At 43.1% G+C, this 20,898-nt stretch overlaps 1 protein-coding gene across 2 annotated transcripts in view; it reads left to right on the plus strand.

The window, feature by feature from the left end:
- LOC308359310 (S-adenosyl-L-methionine-dependent tRNA 4-demethylwyosine synthase TYW1-like) overlaps window positions 1-20,898 on the plus strand; it is a 202,991-nt gene that overhangs the window by 35,988 nt on the left and 146,105 nt on the right. For both annotated transcript variants that reach the window (XM_080830286.1, XM_080830285.1), the window contains exon 9: window positions 3,202-3,254. In XM_080830286.1, the coding sequence (XP_080686412.1) occupies window positions 3,202-3,254 (53 nt within the window). The remainder of the gene's footprint in view (window positions 1-3,201; window positions 3,255-20,898) is intronic.

The raw sequence follows: 20,898 nt of genomic DNA on the forward strand, positions 1-20,898 counted from the left end.
AATTAAAATAATTGGTGACAATCTTACAGAACTGACGCAGGTAGGTACCACTCTTGGGGCTTCTCGTTCCTTTGCGTAGGTCGGTGTTTGCCCGGCCGCCCTTTCTTCCTGCCTCATGGGCTGCGTTTGGCATTTTGTGTCGTGTGGGCTTTTTGGTGATTAATCATTTCAGCTTTTGTGTCTCTGAAAGAGGCTTTATTTTGCCTTCATTTTTGAAGGCTGTTGTTTGATGGGTGTGGACTCGTCGGTTGACGCCTTTTTCTCTTTGGGCGCCTTCTAGGTGTCAACTTGCGCCCGTTGCCTCGGATGAAGCTTCCGTTCCCGTCTTTCGTTTGTTCCTTTCCATGTGATGTTTTCACCCTTGGGCTACCTCTGAGATCTTCTCTTGATTACTGATCCTGAGCATTTCAGTTACAGTGTGTTTCAACGGAGTCTTCTTCATGTTGCTTTTACTTGGGATTTGTTGAGCTTCCTGGTTCTGTGGATTTTATAGTTGTAATCAAATTTGGACAAATTTTGGCCATTATTTCTTCAAATATTTTTCCGTCACTGCCTCCCTCTCCTTTTCCTTGGGGACTTCAGTTTCATGAATCTGACCTATAGCTCACGGATACTCTTTTCATTTAAAATTCTTTTTTCTGTTCTAGCTTTCATTTTTGCGTAGCTTCTGTTGCTGTGTCTTTGGGTCTGATGTAGTAATCTTTTTTCTCTGATGTCTGCTCTCCCATTAATTCTATCTAGTGCGGTTTTCAGCTTCCGGGTTTATTGTTTTCATCTGTGGAAGTTGAATTTGGGTCTTTTTATAGTCTCCATGTCTCTCCTTAACTTTTTGAGCCTACAAATTATAATTAACAACTATTTTTTTTTAAGATTTTATTTATTTGACAGAGATCACAAGTAGGCAGAGAGGCAGGCAGAGAGAGAGAAGGAAGCAGGCTCCCTGCCGAGCAGAGAGCCCGATGCGGGGCTCGATCCCAGGACCCTGAGACCATGACCTGAGCCGAAGGCAGAGGCTTTAACCCGCTGGGCTACCAGGTGCCCCGTTACAACTCTTTTAATGTACTTCAACCCCTGTGTCATTTCTGGATCAGTTTGGTTGCTGGGTTATTTCTTCATTGGTCGTGTTGCATGCTTGGTAATCTTTGAGGGCATGCCAGATCTAATTTTACCTTATTGGGTGCTAGATATTTTTGTATTCCTATAAACATTCTTAAGCTTAGTTCTAAGATGAAGAGCAGTTACTTGGAAACAGTTTGAGCCTTTTAATCTGGCTTTTATGACTTGTCAAGTGAGACCAGAGCTTACCCACTGTAAGGCTAATTACTTCTGATTATCGGGGCGTCAGTGCCTTGTGAATCTTAAGCTTCCGACTGGTACGACCAGGCACGGTTCCCAGCCAGCTGAGCGCCAGGCGTACCTCTAGGCCTTTCAGATGATTCTTTCTCATTCTCCATGAGTTCTTCTCTCACTGTCGCACTAGGCAGTCCTCGGCTAGAGATTCCTGGGAATCCTCCCCGGATTCTTGGGTTGAATCTCTGCGTAGCTCTTGATTCTGTGGTATCCATTCCGCAGTCTCTAGCCACGCGGGCTCCCCGGACCCTTGGCTTTCATGTCCTCACCTCAGAGAGTACCGAGCCGTTCGCGGACTGTCCCTTCCCGCGGCACGACCTGGGAACTTGCGAGGCAGCGAGCTCTGGGAACGGTAGGGCTCATCTTGGGTGTTTCCCGTCTCGCTGTTACTGTCCCTTGTTGCCTGATGTTTCATGTCTTGGAAACCGTTGGTTCATATATTTTGTCCCATTTTTGGCATTTCAGGTGGGAGAGTGAATCTTCTGTCACTTAATCCTGGTTAGAACAGAATCGTGCACTGTGGTTTTTAGCGGCTGCAGACCTCCGGCTTATCTTGGCACGGTGGTCAGCCGCAGGCCTGTCCGTCCTGTGCTTTGCGGTCTTCTTCATACCTGTCTAAATGGAAATTTTGTAAAACCCTGTGTATCTTGGAAGAGAAGAATATGAAGCACTAACATAATAGACTGTGATTTCTATGGTAATGGTCTCAAGAACATAGAGTGTAGAAATCCAAAAGAAGAACTAGAATTTTCTCCGGGAATCTTTTAAATGCTCGTTCTGTGTCTGAGCTTACTCACTCCGTTGGACTCAGTTCTGTCTTCAGATAGATACGGAGAGCTTTTTAATGTGCAGGATGTTAACGTGAATGTGGAAGAGGGTAAAAGACGAGGCCGTGTGACATTGCCGCTAGAGACTTGTAATCCACATTGACGCTGTCCCGTGAATGATCACCCTGTGAATATGGGTGTTTAACCAGCCACGGAGCCACTTATGCCACCATCCAGACTAGATTTCTCCTTTTGCCTCATTCGTCTGCAAGTCCAGAGTCTTTTGTGTAAGAGACTCCTGATCGTGGCTTATTACTTGAAGCCCCGTGAGAAGCTTCATTCAGCACTTCCTGAAATCACAGTGTTCTTGTCTGCTCTTCTGGTTCATTACAGAAGGAAATGTGGTCGCTTCGGCACGGCCTTTCCACGCTTTTTGTGTCTTCCGTGGCTCACGAATTCTAAATGCTGGGTTACGGAGTGGTGCTGAGAGTTCATGTTAGGTTGTGGTTCCTAGAACTTTACCTTCCACTTCCTGGGCCAGTGTTTCCTTATTTCGATCTTCTTTTGCCCGTCTGATGCTTCATCTTTTTTCAAAGATCACTGATGAGAGTTCCCCAGTCTGTCGTTCTTGCTTTCGCTTTACGGCCCAGCATGTGTTTTTTGTTTTTGTTTTTAAAAAGTTTCCCTGGGTCCTCCAAAAGCGTGTGCATTCTGTAGGTGTCGCGTGTAGTACTCTGTGTTCTTTGTCACCTTTACTGTGCTGTTTAGGTCTTAGAACTCCAGTGAGTTTTTGTCTGTGGGATCTGTTAGATACTGAAAGATGTGAAAAGTTATTACGATTTTGGATTAGCCTCTTGTTTCCTTATGTATTTCTAGTTTGTGTTATTAGATGCATATACATTTTAAGGTATTTGATCATCCTGGTGAAGTAAACCTTTAAACCTGTTTACCTGTTTTTTTGCCACTGGGTTGTTGCCTGCCGTCATTTAAGGAAAGAAAAATGATTTTGTTACAGTTTTTTAATCACTTTTTAATATGAGGCTTTGAATCAATTCAATGTTGTGTTCTTTGTTTTTCTGTTTAGGGTATAAGTTGATTGGGAGCCACTCCGGGGTGAAGCTTTGTAGATGGACAAAGGTATTTATTTTTATTTAAATGTTATTTCTGTTTCATGCAACTTTTGTACGGCTATGATACGCAGCCAATGAATTTTACCATTTTAAAGGATGATTTACGTTTAATGTAATGATTTTGAACAAATTTGCTAAATGAGTTTAGCGCGCATTGATGGATGTTAAAAAAAAAACCCTTCTCCACCACCCAAATTAAGATACATACCGGCCATGTTCCTCACCCTGATGAGTTCACCGTGTCCGTGTCTAGCCAGCAGTGCCCCCCACAGCCAGGAAACAGTTGTTTTAGTTGCTGTCGCTAGTTTAGTTTTGCCTGTTCTAGAATTTCATACGAATGGAATTATAATGTGTATTTTTTGGCAAGTGGATTCTTAAAATCAACGTAATGTTTCTGAGGGTCGTCCGTGTTGTAGTACATGTCAGTAATTTATCCGTTTTTATTGCTGGGTACTGCTCAATAATGTGGAAGTACCGCAGTGTTTAATCTGTTGAAAGGCAGTGGCTTGCTTTCAGTGTTTGGCTATTATGACTAACACTGCCATGAATCTTCTTATACAACACTTTGTTACGAACGTATATTTTGGTTTCCTTTGGGTCCACACCCCACAGTGGGAGCTGCTAGGTCGTAGGGTAGGTATATGTTTTACCTTCGTAAGAAACTCACAGTCTATTTTCAGTGTGGCTGTACTGTTTCGTACTTGGATTGGCAATTTCTGAAAGTTCCAGTTGGAACATGATCTCACCAGCCTGTGGTATTGAAAGTCTTTTTAATTTTAGCCATTCTAGTGAGTGTAAAGTGCTATCATTGTGGCTTTAATTTGCATGTTGCAGATGACTACTGATGACGAGACGTGCCTTTTTTCATGTGCACATGGGCTGTTCTATTTGTGAAGTGTCTGTTGTCCAAATTAGGTTGTTTAACATCATATTGTTGATTTGTAGGAGTCCTTCCTGTTGTGGAAATGAGTCGTTTCCCCCAATATGCATTGTGAACATTTTCTCCTAATCTGCGGCTCCCTTTTTACATTTCCCAAATGGTATCTTTTGAAGTCTTAAATTTGAATAGAGTCCAATTTGTCTTTTTTTTTTTTTAATGGTTATTGCATTTTGTTTCTTTTAGTTTTTTGTTTAGTGTTTTTTATATATTAAGGAATCTTTGCCAACTTCAAAGTCACAAAGATACTGTATCTTTTTTTTTTTTGTGGAACCTTCATATATAATTTAAACTGTTATGTTTTAGGTCTTTGATTTCACCTTGAATTGATTTTTATGAGTGGTTTGGGACAAAGGTCAAGACTTACTCCTTTACCTGCCCCCATGCGGATATTCAGGTGTTGTAGTGCCATTTGTTGAAAAGAATTTCCTTTAACCATTGCATTACTTTAGGCCTTTGTAAAATATCAGTCATTGTCTATGGGTAGGCCCATTTCTGGGCTCCTTATTCTGGTCATTGGTGTCTTTGTCTATCCTTTTGCCAATACCACATTGTCTTAATAACCGTGGCTTTGTAATAAGTCTGAAATTACGCAGTGTAAGTTCTCCGTCCTGGTTTTTTGTTTTTTTTTGTTAATTTCCAATATAGTTTCCACCCCTCTGGGTCTTTTGCGTTTCCATATAAATTCTAGAATCACCCCGTGAATTTCTGTTGTATGCATTTATTCTGTCTCCTCAGATGCTGTATTTGTCTCTTTGGCATCCATTCACCACAGGGCCAGTTAGATTAACTATATTTTCTTATTTTGTGTATCCTTGATGCTCCGGCTTTCAGGGGCCTTACAGACCTGGGGACAAACTGTCCCTCCCAGGGCTAGCTAGCTAATTCCTAAAGATAACAGCAGCCTGCCTGGAGTATGCCTTTCATGTGCAAATCACCCAATCCGGAATCTTCAGCCTTCGTTACCTCCTTATCTAACTCCTACACCGGGCCAGTATTTTCCCTGTGCTGCATTATCCCAGGGCCAGGTAGGTACTGGCCGGTCGACTAGAGAGAGCGCTACACGCTACAGCCTGAATTATTCAAATAAGCCAGTCCTGCATTGTTTACGCCGTCCTGGCTTGCCTTTCCTGCAGAAACCCCAGTAAAAGTTCTGGCCCAGGCTCTCCCCTCGCTCCTCTCTCCGCCTCCTGAGCAAACCTGCTGCTTCTCTGTCACCCTGTGTGGTGTGCGCGCCCCCCTCGTCTTGAGAGATGTAAGTCGTGTCTTCTTTCGTTGGCATGGGCCTCTCCAGGTCGGCTGGCACTCGGTCACTTCCATACATTCAAATCCTATGGGTCCAAGTAAGAGGGCATTTTTAAACAGCTTTATTGAAATATAATTTACCTATCATCCAGCTCCCGCATTTAAAGTGCACAGCTGAATGGGTTTTAGTATATTCACGGGGCTGTGCAAATATTATCACAGTCTGACTTGAGAACATTTTTGTCCCCTCTGAAAGAACTCATGCACCCAGTAACCGTCCGTCTTCATTCTCCCTTCTCCTCCCAGCCTCGAAGCCCCATTAATCTGCTTACTGTCTTCATAAAATCCCCTCACCTGGACGTTCGCACATAATGTGGCCTTCTCTGTCTGGCTTCTCCCATTTAGCATCGTGTTTTCAAGGTGCATGCGTGTGGTAATATATATCGGTATTCCGTTCCCTTTTATGGCCAGTAATAGTCTATGTGTAGCTGTAGCCCGTTTCGTTGTTGTCCGTCTGTTGGTGGACATTTGGTTTGCTTCCACTTTTTGGATATTATGATGTTTCTGTGAACATCATGATATGTACAAGTTTTTATGTGGACTTTTTTTTGTGCTTTGGTTGTATACCTACAAGTGGACGTGGTGGGTCATGGTTACTATGTTTAAATCATTTGAGGGACTGCAAAACTGTTCTCTAAAGTGGCTGTACCATTATATTTTACATTCCCACCCGCCTTGTACGAGGGTCCCAGTTTCTCTACAACCTGCTAACGCTTGTTCTTTTCCATCTTTTTGATTATAGTCGTCCTCGTGGGTGTGAAATGGTTGTCTCAGTGATTTTGATTTGCATTTGCTTTTCCCTTAATGACAAATGTCGTTGACTCTGTTTATGTGTACTTACTGGACATTTGTGAATCTTCTTTGGAGAAATGTCTGTTCGGATCCCTGGCCATTTTAACGTTAGGTTCTTTGCCTTTATATTGTTGGGCTGTAAGAGTCGTTTCTGTCTTCTGGATGCTAGTTCTTTTCTCTTTTTTTCTAAGATTTTATTTGAGAGAGAGCAAGAGAGAGTGTGAGAGTATGAGCAGGGGAAGGGCAGGGGGGGAGCCGACTCTCCACGGTGCAGGGAGCCCACAGCATGCTGGCTTCATCCCAGGACCCTGGAATCATGGACCTGATCTGAAGGTGGTCGCCTAAGCCACTGAGCCACCCAGGGGCCCCAGGATACTAGTTCTTTATCGCAGGTATGGTTTAACTCTCCCACGGCTGTTGGCGGCCGCGTCGCCAGGAGCGCAGGTGCCGCAGGCTCCGGTGGCTGGGCTTCCGGTGTCACAGGACCTCCACTGCCGTCGTCCGGGGCTTCTCTCAACCTGTCTTGTCCTCATAAAGAGTACTGCCCACAAAGATCTGTGCTTGCGGTTCTGGTTAGCCCACACCTGGCCGTTTTGAATAAAACCAGACTTTCTTCTCCAGGCTTGTTTGCCTTTATATGTTCTCTGTTCCTGTTCTTAAAAATTTCTACCCTCAGTTCACACTACTGCCTCCTGATGTCTGTCTTTTACTTTGCATTTTTGTGTGTCCTGTCCTTCATGACTCCTGCCTCCTCTTGGACCTGGCGAGGAGACAACCTTCTGTCTTCACCTTTCTCCCAGAATGGCCCTGCCCTCGATGTCATAGTCTGTATTTGACCTTTGCTTGGTGCGTCAGTGCGCTGATGGCGCCCCTTAATAAGGAGCCTGCCGCCCCAGCCCCTGTTGTCTTTGGAATATTGTATCTTCTCAGCATTCCTCTGAGCCGTATTTTAGTGCTGTCTGCTCCTTAGTCCTGTTGCTACTGCCTGTGAGTAGTTGAGAAACTCTCTTCCTTTTCTTCGGTGCTGCTCTCCTGCCTTCACCCTTAGGGGCAGGAGCGTTCTGAGGCCACTTCTGACACTCTGTCATTCAGCGTATTCTTGTGCTCAACTGTCTTTTTTCTTTTTTTAAGCCCTTTTAACATCCAGTGTTTGTCTCTTCCAATCCAGTGATTTTCAGTAATGTCAGACTCAGTGCTTTCTGCTTATAAACAGTGTTTTATAATTCCCTTTTACTATTCTAGATTAAATTCACAGATTTACAAATGTAATTTCACGGACCTAATTGAAAAAGTCCGTGTTCTGTTCTAGCTGTGATGTAAGGACAGAAAAAGGAAGTACTTTATATTAAAATAGTTTGTATTTCAAAAAAAATAAATAAAATAAAATAGTTTGTATTTCTTACAAGATGCTTAGGCACTACTTTGTTAGAGGCATAGTAAAATAGGAGCTACTTGTACCTGCTTATAATGGACAAGTTTATAATGAAGAGAGATAAACAGAAGTTACTCTGTATAAGAGGTAATAGCCAGCCAGAACTATTAAGTATAGTAACAGAAAGAGGAAAATAACCCTAATTGAAATAGGGCTACATACCCATCAATTGTAGACTATCAAATTAGGAAAATGAAAAATTAAGATGTACTTGTAAATGAGTGGTATCTCATTTGTGAGTGTTGAGAAAGAAACGTTTTCTGTGTTGTCATTTGGGAGGAGTGGAGACAAATTGTCGTAGAAAATTCCTGCCTTGAAATTCTACATCTTGTCGAGAGCCACAGCCTGTGTCCAATTTGTAATAAAATCCTTTAAGTGTCAGTAGGAACAGAGGGTGACTTGGAAGCAGAAAATGTAGTAAGAGCGGCCGAGAAAACTGCTGGACCTGTGGTGACAGGCTCAGAGTAAGATTTTAAAATGGCAGGCAACCCCCCCCCCCCAAAATAAGTTCAATTTCAAATAATTATTGCAAGATAGATACCTGTCCTGATGCCATAAAAACTAACAATGTGTAAGATGACTGTCATAATTTTAAAACAGCTTTGATTCGGAGAATCCTGCATTTCATGTGTCTGTTATTTAATACTTGGTGCTAGGTCTACCAAGAGCATCTTGAGTCTCTCCTGTAATGTACCTGTAGGTGACACCTACAGATAACACAGATGCAGGTGTTTTGCTGGTGACTTAAATATTAGAAAACTGCATGATTTTCTATGCCACAGTTTTTCAAAATGGTGAAATTTCTTGGAGAAAATTTTGCATAAAAGAGAGTGCTCTCTTCTCTTCCTTTTTTCCAATTTTATTTACCTGACAGAGAGAGAAGGTGCAAGCAGTGGGAGCAGGAGGCAGAGGAGAGGCAGACTCCCCACTGAGCAGGGAGCCTGATGTGGGACTTGATCCCAGGACCCTGGGATCATGACCTGAGCTGAAGGCAGCCGCTTAACTGACTGAGCCACCCAGGTGTTCCAAGAGTGTTCTTTTTTTTTTTTTAAATTTTTAAAACATTTGCATGGTAGCTGCGTTTCTGGAAAATTCAGTATCTGTTAAAATTGTACAGAAAATATTTTATTAGCAAAATGAAGTTGGAATCTAGGTTCAGATAATTATGATCAGATTTTTCACAATTATGGAGGTCTGGTGAGTCATTTGAAAGGAAGTAGAACCCCCTGTTTTCTATGGGATTTATCCTGAGCAGTGGCTCCGCGTGCTTATTGTTCGTGCCTCCCAAACACGTCAGTAACAACCGTGTTTCCGCCAGTTTCCACACCCCCATCAGGTGGCGTCGGCTCCACTGGGAACCTCTGTCCCAGGTTCCGGCTTCCTCGAGCACGGACTGCATCTAGTTTTTCTCTCCTCTGGTACAGCTTCCAGGGAGGCCCCCTGCTCTGCCTTGCCCGTCCACTTGCCGGACATTAACCAGGTGGGTGTCCGGAGCGGGCTTCTCTTCTAGCGGCTCCCTTCTCGGGGGGTTACGGTTGCTCTCCGTTACCAATCCGGGTGTGTAACAGGCATCTTGAGCTTAGCGTATCAGATACTGAATTCTGATTTTCACCCCCGACTCTGTTTCCCTCAGTCTTTATTGTCAGTTAATGGTGGTTCTATTGTTTGCTCGGGTCGGAAATGTGGGGGTCATTTTTCCTCCCATTTTTTCCCCCGTCCCACTTCTCGTCCCCAAGCAAATTTTCTTTTCGGATATATCCGGAACGTGACTGCTTTTCACCGCTCGTCCTGCTGTGCCTTGGTGCGAGCCACTGTCCTGGGTTCCTTATACTGTTTCAGTGATGTCAGTGCCCTTCCTGCTTTCACTCTCTTCTGTTCCCAGATAGATCAGATCCTGTCACTTTTTACTCAGAATTTCCAGGGGTTCCCGTCTCCCTCGGAATAAAAGCCCGAGTCCTTGCCGTGGCCTCCCAGGCCCCGTGCGATCTGGTCTTCAGAGCTTCAGTCCCGCCACGCTCGCCTCCCCGCTGTCCCCCGAACGCACGAGCTGGGCCTCCTCCTGGCTCCTCCCGGCTCCGCTCTCGGGCTGTGCCCCTAGATCTCGGCTCGGAGAGGCTGTCAGAGCGGTCTGTGCTGCTTGCGGTTCCCCGGGGCGCTCCCTGCCATTTACTAGATTGAACCTTTGTTCACGAGCCTTCTCCCCGCTCAGCCTCGCAGCCCCCCCAACCTCCGAGTCTGTTTTTCTTTACGATGGCGGGAGTGGGGCCTGGTGTGTGATAGTCGCGTGGTCAACGTTTGTTAGATCAGAGGGTAGTAGAATAAAGCCCCGAACCCGAGAAGGAGGCTGCTTAGTATCGCTTTGACCCACTTGCTCAACTTTTTCCTTCACTCGTGCACGGTGGGCCGCTGCTCTCCCCGGTGATCTCCACCCGCCCGGATCCTGCCCGTCTGTGTTGGTCAGGAAAACGGACCCGCCCTGGGGATTGTAGCGAGAACAGATTTAATAAAGGAAATGAACTAAATGCTTACAGAGCCGTGGAGAGGCCCGCGGGGGTGAAGGTCAGAGAGAATTGCTTCCGGCTTTGAGGAGGTCGGAAGGCGCTGGCCTCAGAGGACACTGCTTGTGACCTGAGCGCCGCCGCACTGAAGCGGATGTTCCCCGGGAGCCCGCTGGGGAGCCGATGCAGGCTTGGTGTGTGCGGTCTGCCCTCGTGCCTGCCGGCGGCTGCCACAGACGAGGTGTCTCCCTGGTGCGTTCCTTCAGGCCAGGGAGTGAGAAGTGCGGTGCGGGGCTTCGGGCCCCTGCTTGCTCTCGAGCAGCAACGCGGACAGACGCTTGCTTCTGCCTGGTGTGTTGCGAAGCTGCTGCTCCCGGAAGGGAGGCTGCGTTCACTCACCTGCTCCTCGAGAAGGGGGAGCACCGTTCCGAGATCGTGGACCTGAGCATGCAATTACGGGGTCACCTTTCGCCGGCCTGTCTTCTGGAAGTAGCTGGAGGAGGCGGGGAGGATAGTCTGCCTGGATACAACCGTCCTCGTTTGCTCCTGGTCACCCACTGTGGTTAGTATTTATAATTTTCTTCCTCGACTGGGCCGGTCGCATTTCCCTTGTGCTCAGTGAATGCCCGAGAGGCCGCTTCCTGACCAAGTGGGGTCCAGCGTGCCGGGAAGCATTTGGGCCGTTGCCCCTCCTGCTCTCTTCTCTTAACTTTGACCTGTTGTCCATGCGTCCCAAGAGATGCCCCAGAGATCCCCTTGGTTCCTGACACAACTTGTTGATATGGCACGAGGAGCTCAAAGGAGCCGGGAGGTTGTGTGAACTTTTAAGACCTGTGGCGCGTGTGCTCCTCGGTCTCACCTGCAAGCTAACAAGTGAGCCTGGCAGACGACCCTTGGGTCAAGGCAAAGCACAGCGGCAGCTTGAACGTCATGTTCGTGTTGGTTCCTTGTTCCCCAGATACCGTGGGGGTGACGTGGAAGTGGGCCCAAGGGAGTGCGGGGTGCACAGTGGATTCGCTAGAGCTGAGGAACCCCGAGTTAGGAAATCCCCAGCGCCCCGAGAGCGTTGTTTGCAAACCCGCCCATCCATTAGCTGGGGGTAGACACAGATTTATTATGCTGGACAGGAGCCCAATCTGCCTTCTGCCCCGAGGGAGATACCTGTCTTCCAAGGCTGTTTGCTCTACAGACATCCTTGAAAACACAGCCTGCAACGCGAGCTGATGGGAGAGCTGCAGAACCGGCGTGCAGTGCCGGCCGATACTCCTCTGGGACCGGGTGGGAGCGTTCTTCCCCGGGAACTGGTGAGCTGCCGTCCGCGTCCGAGGGGTGCGAGGCCGCAGTGGAGTGAGTGGGGCCTGGGGAGCAGGGAGAGGAGACACAGCTGCACCCACCTCTGTAGCTCTCTCCAGTGGGACTTCTCCGCCCCGCCAGTTCAGTATCCGCGCCGCACGGTACGGCACAGCGGCCGCATATCCCGCACCTAACTCATTCCTGATGCCTGGCCGCGTGCCCAACACAGCCGCCACCCCCCTGGGGCTTTCGAACTTTTGTAATGTGGCTGGTATGACTAAAGAATTGAATCTTAAATTTTATTGACTCTGAATTCATTTAAACTTAAATAGCCACACGGGGCTCATAGCTACTACATTGGGTAGTGCAGTTCTAGACCTTTCCATCGTCCTTCCTAATGCCCTGAAGGAGCGTTCCTTGTTTCTCTAATAAAGGGGAAGTAGCTCTGACTACTCTGATTCCAAAGCCGGTTCTTTGCCTCTCTCTGAAAGCAGCTCTCCGTTTCTAATACGTAACACAAACGGTGTGCATAGGACTTACCGCCCCGCTGAAATGTATGTTCAGATTCATTTCAAACATCGTCATTTACTATTATAGAGACACTGTCCATGTGTTGTAGAAAATGGGAAAATTGGGGAGGGATGAAAACAAAGTAAAACATCCTTTCACCATAGGCTCAGCACTATGTAATACATTAATACACCTTAATACATAAGCTTTCCGTGTACATGTGTTCGTTTTAGCCTGCATGAGCTCATAGTATACATACGATGAAATCATAGCGTTTTGTGACCTGTTTTTTCCTGGCGGAGAATCTCTAGTTTACAGTAAATCTTCATCTGATCCGACACCCAGAACACACTCTTGTTTCCTGAGTTCGCCCCCAGACGACAGTTACACCTGCGAGTCCTCCCGCTTGATCTGGTTTTGTCTACGACGTTTTCTATTTAAATGGCGCTGGCTTGTTTAATTAGGCTAGTTTTGCACAATATCTAACCTTCCAGATTTATCTGGTTGTTTCTTTGTTTTGGGGGTATATTTTTAAAAAAATTTTATTTAAATACAATTTAGGTAACATATACTATTATTATTAGTTTCAGGGGTAGAATTTAGTGATTCGTCAGTTGCGTAGAACACCCAGTGCTCGTCACATCCAAGTGCTCTCCTTAATGCTCATCACCCAACTTCCCCATCCCCCACCCTTCCCCCCTCGAGCAACCCACTGTTTGTTTCCTAGAGTTAAGAGTCTCTTATGGTTTGCCTCCCTCTCTGTTTTCATTTAATTTTTCCTTCCCTTCCCCTGTGTTCACCTGCTTTGTTTCTTACATTCCACATGTGACTGAAATCATATGGTAGTAGTCTTTCTCTGACTGACTTATTTCACGTAGCGTAATACTACTGTCTAGTTGTATCCACATCATTGCATGCAAATGGCAAGATTCATTCATTTTGATGGCTGTGTAATATTCCGGGGTGTGTGTGTGTGTGTGTGCGCGCGCGTGTGCGCGCGCGCGAGTGCCGCACATATATATACCACATCTTCTTTATCCATTCATCTGTTGATGGACATCTGGGCTCTTTTGTGGACATTTGCTTATTGTGGGCACTGCTGCTATAAACATTGGGGTGCAGGTGCCCTTTTGAACCAGCATTTTTGTATCCTTTGGATAAATACCTACTAGTGCAATTGTAGAGTAGCTCTGTTTAACTTTTTGAGGAATCTCCATACTGTTTTCCAGAGCGGCTACACCAGCTGGCATTCCCACCAGTAGTGTAAGAGGGCCCCTCTTTCTCTACATCCTCACCAACATCTGTTATTTTCTGAGTTAATTTTAGCCGTTCTGACAGGTGTGAGATGTTATCTCATTGTGGTTTTGATTTGTATTTCCCTGATGCTGAGTGATGTGGAGCACTTTTTCTCAGCAGTGGTCTGTTGGCCATTTGTATGTCTTCTTTGCAGAAATGTCTGTTCATGTCTTCTGCCTGTTTCTTGACTGGATTCTTTGTTTTTGGGGTCTTGAGTCTAATAAATTCTTTATAGATTTTGGATACCAGCCCTTTATCTGATAAGACATTTGCAAATATGTTCCTCCGTTCCATAGGTTGTGTTCTAGTGGTACTGACTATTTCCATTGTTGTGCAGAACCTTTTTGTCCCAATGAAGTCCCAATAGTTCATTTTTGCTTTTCCTTTGCTACGTCTAACAAGAAGTTGCTGTGGCTGAGGTCAAAGAGGTTGCTACCTGAGTTCTCCTCCAGGATTTTTTTCCCCATTGAGGATGCTATTCTCTGTGAGTCTTTTATATATGGCTTTTGTGATATTGACGTATGTTCCCTCTATCCCTACATGGTGGAGAGTTTTTATCAAGAAAGGACACTGTATTTTGTCCAATGCTTTCTTGCATCCATCAAGAGGATCATATGGTTCTTGTTCTTTCTTTTATTTATGTGGTATGTCATATTGATTTGTGGATGTTGAATCATCCCTGCAGCCTGGGAATAAATCCCACTTGGTCATGGTGAATAATCCTTTTAATGTGCTATCAGATCCTATTGGCTGGTATTTGGGTGAGAATTTTTGCATCCATTTCATCAGCGATATTGGTCTCTAATTCTCCTTTTTAGTGGGGTCTGTGTCTGGTTTTGGAATCAAGGTGACACTGGCTTCATAGAGTGAGTTTGGAAGTTATGCTTCCATTCCTATTTTTTGGAACAGCTTCAGAAGAAAAGGTATTAATTCTTTAAATGTTTGGTAAAATTCCCCTGGGAAGCCATCTGGCCCTACACTCTTGTTTGTTGGGAGATTTTTATTTTTTATTTATTTATTTTTAAAAAATAGTTTATTCCTTTTTTTTTTTTTTAAGATTTTATTTATTTATTTGACAGACAGAGATCACAAGTAGGCAGAGAGGCAGGCAGAGAGAGGGGGGGAAGCAGGCTCCCTGCTGAGCTGAGAGCCCGATGCAGGGCTCGATCCCAGGACCCTGAGATCATGACCTGAGCCGAAGGCAGAGGCTTTAACCCACTGAGCCACCCAGGCGCCCCTGTTGGGAGATTTTTAATTACTGATTCAACTTCTTTGCTGGTTGTGGGTCTTTTCAAATTTTTTGTTTCTTCCTCTTTCCTTTCAGTTTTGGTAGTTTATATGTTTATAGGAATTTATCCGTTTCTTCCAGATTGCCCAATTTGTTGGTATAAAATTGCTCATAATATTCTTTTAGAATTTTTTGTATTTCTTTGGCATTGGTTGTGATCCCTCGTCTTTCATTTATGATTTTATTTATTTGGGTCCTTTCTCTTTTCTTTTTAATGAGGCTGGTTAGGGGTTTATCAGTCTTACTGTTTTAAAGAACTGGCCCCTAGGTTTGTTGATCTGTTCTACTGTTTTGTTTTGTTTTGTATTGTTTCTATATAATTAATTATTGCTTTCATCTTTATTATTTCTCCTCTCCTGTTGGATTTAGGTTTTATTTGCTGTTCTTTTTCCAGCTCTTTTAGGTTTAGGGTTAGGTTGTGTATTTAAGACTTTCCTTGTTTCTTGAGAAAGGCTTGTATTGCTGTATCCTTACCTCTTTGGATTGCCTTTGCTGCATCCCAAAGGTTTTGAACTTGCCGTGTTTTCATTCTCACTTGCTTCCAGGTATTTTTGAAAGTTTTCTTTAATTCCCTGGTTGACCCATTCATTCTTCCATAGGATGTTCTTTAACCTCCATGTATTTGTGGTACTTCCAATTTTTTTCTTGTGATTGGCTTCAAAATTTATAGCACTGTGCTTGGAAAATATGCATGGTATGATCTCAGTCTTTTTGTACCAGTTGAGACCTGATTTGTGACCCAGCATGTGATCTGTTCTGGAGAATGTTCCATGAGCACTTGAGAAGAATGTATATTTTGCTGCTTTAGGGTGAAGTGCTCTGAACATATCTGTTGAATCCATCTGTCCAGTGTGTCATTCAAAGCCCTTGTTTCTTTATTGATCTTCTGCTTACGTGATCTGTCCATTGCTGTGAGTGGGGTGTTAAAGTCCCCTACTATTACTGTATTATCAGTGGGTTTCTTTAATTTTGTTATTAATTGGTTTATATATTTGGCTGCTCCCAAGTTAGGGACATAAATATTTACAATTGTTAGATGATCTTGCTAGATAGACCCTTTTATCATAATATAGTGTCTTTCATCTCTTACTATAGTCTTTGGTTTAAAAATTAGTTTGTATGGGGGCGCCTGGGTGGCTCAGTTGTTAAGCCTCTGCCTTCAGCTCAGGTCGTGATCCTAGGGTCCTGGGACCGAGAACTGCATCAGGCTGTCTGCTCAGCGGGGAGCCTGCTTCTCCCTCTCCCACTGCTGCTCCCCCTGCTTGTGTTCTCGGTCTCTTTGTCAAATAAATAAACAATATTTTTTAAAAAATAAAAAGTTTCTGCACAGCAAAGGAAGCAATCAACAAAATTAAAAGACAGCTTACTGAATGGAAGAGGATATTTGCAAATAACATACCTGCTAAAGCATTACTATCCTAAATATATAGAGAACTTAAAGAACTAAACACCAAAAAACCCCCAAATAATCCAATTAAAAATTAGGCAGAAGACATGCACAGACATTTCTGCAAAGAAGACATCCAGATGGCCAACAGATCCATGAAAAGATGCTCAACATCACTTACCAGGGAAACATAATCAAAACCACAATGAGATATCACTTCATACATGTCAAAATGGTTAAAATAAAAAATACAAGAAACAACAAATGTTGGCAAGGATGTGGAGAAAAAGGGAACCCTTGTGCAGGTTTGGTGGTAATGCAAAGTGGGGCAGCCACTGTGGAAGACAGTATTGAGGTTCCTCGAAAAGGTAAAAATAGAGCTACCATATGATCCAGTAATGGAACTACTGGGTATTTACCCGAAGAATACAAAAACTCTAATTTGAAAAGTAATTTGAAAAGATGTATTCACCTTATGTTTATTGCAGCATTATTTACTATAGCCAGATTATGCAAACAGCCCAAGTGTCCATCCACTGATGAATGGGTAAAGATTGTGATGTATATCCACTATGGACTATTACCCAGCCATAAAAAGGATGAAATCTTGCCGTTTGCAACAACATGCAAGTCAGATAAGTGAGTCAGAGAAAGACAAATACCATAGGATTTCATTCATATAGAATTTAAGAAGCAGAACAACGAGGTAAACAACAAAACAGACACTTAAATACAGAGAATGAATTGGGTGCTAGAGGGGAGGTGGGTGACACAGGAGAAGGGGATTAAAAGTACTTACTGTGATGAGCACTGAGTAATCACTGTCGAATCACAGTAGTGTACACCTGAAACTAATATAGCACAGTTTTGCTAATTTTAGTGAAAATATATATACGTATTGGAGATACATTTCTCTAGCCTTCTCTCAACTTCATTAAACTACTGTTTATATATATTTAGGCTTTATATAATAATATTTTCAATTTTGTTATTTCTTTTGTGTTAATTGGCTAACATTATTCTGTAAAGAAGAATTTGTTTTTCTTATTATTAGCTGTGGATATTTGGTTACTTGGAAATATAGTTCCTATTGGCAAGTAAGGATAAATGCTTAATTTACTTTAGGTACCAGTTCTCAAAGTCAATGTTATTTTACTAGCTGCCTCAAATGGTAACAAATTTTCTTCTGTTTTGGAATACTATTATGTTATTTTCTTCAATTCAGCCCATCACAGTCATTTTCTTTGTTGGACCTAAATTTTCACAGTTTGTCTGGTGGGAACTTTTCTAGCTGACTCCTGGGTCTCTCTTCTCTCCCTCCCCACTCTCCTTTATTTATTTATTTTTTTAAAAGATTTTATTTATTTATTTGACAGACAGAGATCACAAGTAGGCAGAGAGGCAGGCAGAGAGAGAGGGGGAAGCAGGCTTCCCGCCGAGCAGAGAGCCCGATGCGGGGCTCGATCCCAGGACCCGGAGATCATGACCTGAGCTGAAGGCAGAGGCCCTGCCCACTGAGCCACCCAGGTGCCCCTCCCCTTTAAGTTAAAATATTTTCGACGTTATTGAATTATAATCGGCATACAAGAAATTGTATATGACATATAAATTTTGATGAGTTTTGACATATGTATGTACTAGTGAAACCATCATCAAAATGAAGGTAATGAACACCCCCAAATTCCCTTGTTCTTGTTTGTAATCCGTCTGCCTCTTTATTCCTATCTCTGGGAGACCATTGATTTGCTTTCTGTGTATATAAGTATGTATTTTCTAGAATTTAATATAGTTATGCATTGTGTTCTTCTTTTGATCTGGCTTCATTGATTTGGCATAATTATTGGGGTTCTTCCATGTTTTTGTGTGAATCAATATTTCATTTCTTCCTGGATCTTTTCCGTTATATAGATAGGTCACTATTTATTCTTTCACTTGTCAATGGACATATGGACTGTTTCTAATTTTTTTGCTATTGTTTTTGCTCCTATGAAGTCAGTGCTGTGAGCCTCCTGTACAGTCTTTGGACATAACACTCACTTTTCTTGGGTGTACACCTTGGCATGGAATTGCTTAAGTGTATGTCGAGATTTAGTAAGTATCATGGGTAGTTTTCCAAAGTAGTTGAACTCTCATTTCAATTTTAACGTTCGTTTTCAGTTGATTTGATTTTATAATTGTAACACTTTTTCCCCCTCAACAAAAATCTTGGGTTTTGGTACTGACATGATTTCTTACTGTTAAAGCTACAGTGGTGTTTCTTAAAGCGTGATCTGCAGATCCTGTGGGGTCCCAGAGATCAAAACTGTTTTCGTCATAATAACGCTATGATGTTACTTGTCTTTTTTGCTGTGTGGACATTTGAACTGATGGTACAAGAGCAGTGGTGGTTAAGAAAGTGGACTTCTCAGTGTGAATCAAGGCAGCAAACCAAACTGTACTGGTAGTCAAGGTACAATCACTTTTTTTTTTTAAAAGATTTTATTTATTTATTTGTCAGAGACACAGCAAGAGAGAGAACACAGCAGAGGGAGTAGGAGAGGGAGAAGCAGGCCTCCCATGGAGCAGGGAGCCTGATGTGGGGCTAGGTCCCAGGACCCCGGGATCATGACCTAAGCCGAAGGCAGATGCTTAACGACTGAGCCACCCAGGTGCCCCATGTACAGTCACTCTTTTAAAAAAAAAAATTTGTCGATTATATTTAAGAATTACCTTGATAAAGTAGAAACTAGAACTTTTTATTTAAGATCTCTACCTTTGAATACCCGTCTGTTTAGTGTTGTGTATGAAGAAATGGAAAGATGCATAGAGCACTTGGGTTGCGCACCAGAGTTACAGTTGTCTTCAGGAAAGCAGTGTCACAGGTAGGCTGCAGGTTGCTGTTTCATGGAATGCCATTTTAACGTGCAAAAACAACGAAGAATGGTTATTCAGGCTTAGGTATTTGGCCAGCGGTTTTTGTTTTTTATTTTTTTAAATAATCAAAATGATCCTGACATTTCAAGGAAAGCCATTATAAGTATTTATCTCCAGTAATAAATTTGAGCCTTTACATGAAAACTAGAATTTTGGAAAACTTGTATTAATGTCTTAAGTTTGGCAGTTTCCCAATACTTACAGGGTCTAATGATGAGATCAATTCTGATATTAAAAAGTGGATTTTTAAATACTATGTAATGAAATGTGCCAATATTTGGAAGATCTGCCTAACTTTGTGAACCTTTGTTTTCCAGTGCTGATGCTATAAAAGCAAATTCAAAGTGCAAGATAGACAAATAGATTTTACTGTAACAAAATATGAGAAGTTCATTAATAGTTTCCAGATTCCATAATGCAGTTAGTTTTTTTAATGAAACTTGTGGACTTTTGGTATAGTATCAAAGTAGAACCTTCACAGTTTTCTTTCCAGCTGCATGTCTTCGTGGGTCTGGATTTTGTTCATATACTGTAACCAAAACAACGTATCACAATAGTTGGAATGTAGATACATATAAGAATCCAACTGTTTTTTCTTATTTTGTCTTGAAAAAAATTTTTTGGTCATAAAACCGTGACTTTTTGTGAGCATGTAATAGGCTTGTTATTATCTTAAATGAAATAATGTAAAGATAATTTAAACATTTCTTGGTTCTGATTTCTATTATGTTAAGATTGATTGATACAAACCACATATATGAAAGTTCTTTGGGATCCTCCGTAATTTTGACGAGGAGAAAAAAATTCATAGTAGCTCCTTCTGTCAGTAGAATTCATCTCATTAAGAGCGTACATTCCAAATATGTATTCTAAAGTTCTTTGTAATAAATTGTATATCTGTGTGACTATGGTAGTAATTCGATCTTTGTTAATATATATCAATTAGATTTCAGTGTAAAATTTTTAAAAAACATTTTTTTAAGTAGGTTAATAAGCTTTTATGTTTTTCAAGGTAAAAACTTTAGGATTATATTAAAAACGTATATACAGGGGTGCCTGGATGGCTTAGTCGGTTAAGCATCTGACTCTTGATTTTTTTTTTTTTTTAAAGATTTTATTTATTTATTTGGTAGATCACAAGTAGGCGGAAAGGTAGGCAGAGAGAGAGAGGGGGAAGCAGGCTCCATGCTGGGCAGAGAGCCCGATGCGGGGCTCGATCCCAGGACCCTGGGATCATGACCTGAGCCGAAGGCAGAGGCTTTAACCCACTGAGCCACCTAGGCGCCCCCGACTCTTGATTTTGGCTCAGGTCATGATCTCAGGGTCGTGAGATTGAGTCCTGTAGCAGCCTCGGTGCTCAGTAGGGAGTCTGCCTGAGATCATCTCTTCTCTATCTCCCTTTGCACTTCCCCCTGTGTGTGTGCACTCTCTGTCAAATCTTAAAAAAGTATATATATATACGTTGAAGTCAGAATCATTCAGTTTTCCTCTGGATCACTTAGCACAGAATATGGTAATCATATATTAAGTAAACATATATTAAATATCTAAAATCAGTATATTTGCCTGTCTACCCAGAGAGCTGCAGTAATCACCATATATTAAAAGGATTTTGTTATAATAAGCCAAAAATTGATCTAGAGCTATTAGCCGCTATATTGAGTGTGAAAGCTCTTTGAAAACTAATGAATTGTGATGTGTGGCATTTCTGCCTTCAGACTAGGCGTGAACGTAATTAGTATAAACGATGTCGGGGTCTGCTGACCGGAGAGCCCTCAGCGAACCGTGACTCAGTGTCCGCACTCTCGTAGTCCTTTCTCACAGGGCTCTGGGGGCCGTTGCGTGACCCGCTTGGGCTGATGAGCCGTTAGCGCGCACAACGCCAGCAGAGGCTTGGGAAGTGCGCGGACATCGAGGCTTGTCCTTTTGGGAGGCCTCCTCTGAGCGCCCAGCCGCCGTGCTCAGAGAGTCCCGTCTGGACCAGCGGAGCGAACGCGCGA

Source organism: Martes martes (assembly GCF_963455335.1).
Source record: "Martes martes genome assembly, chromosome: 18".
NCBI classification, from domain to species: Eukaryota; Metazoa; Chordata; class Mammalia; order Carnivora; family Mustelidae; genus Martes; species Martes martes.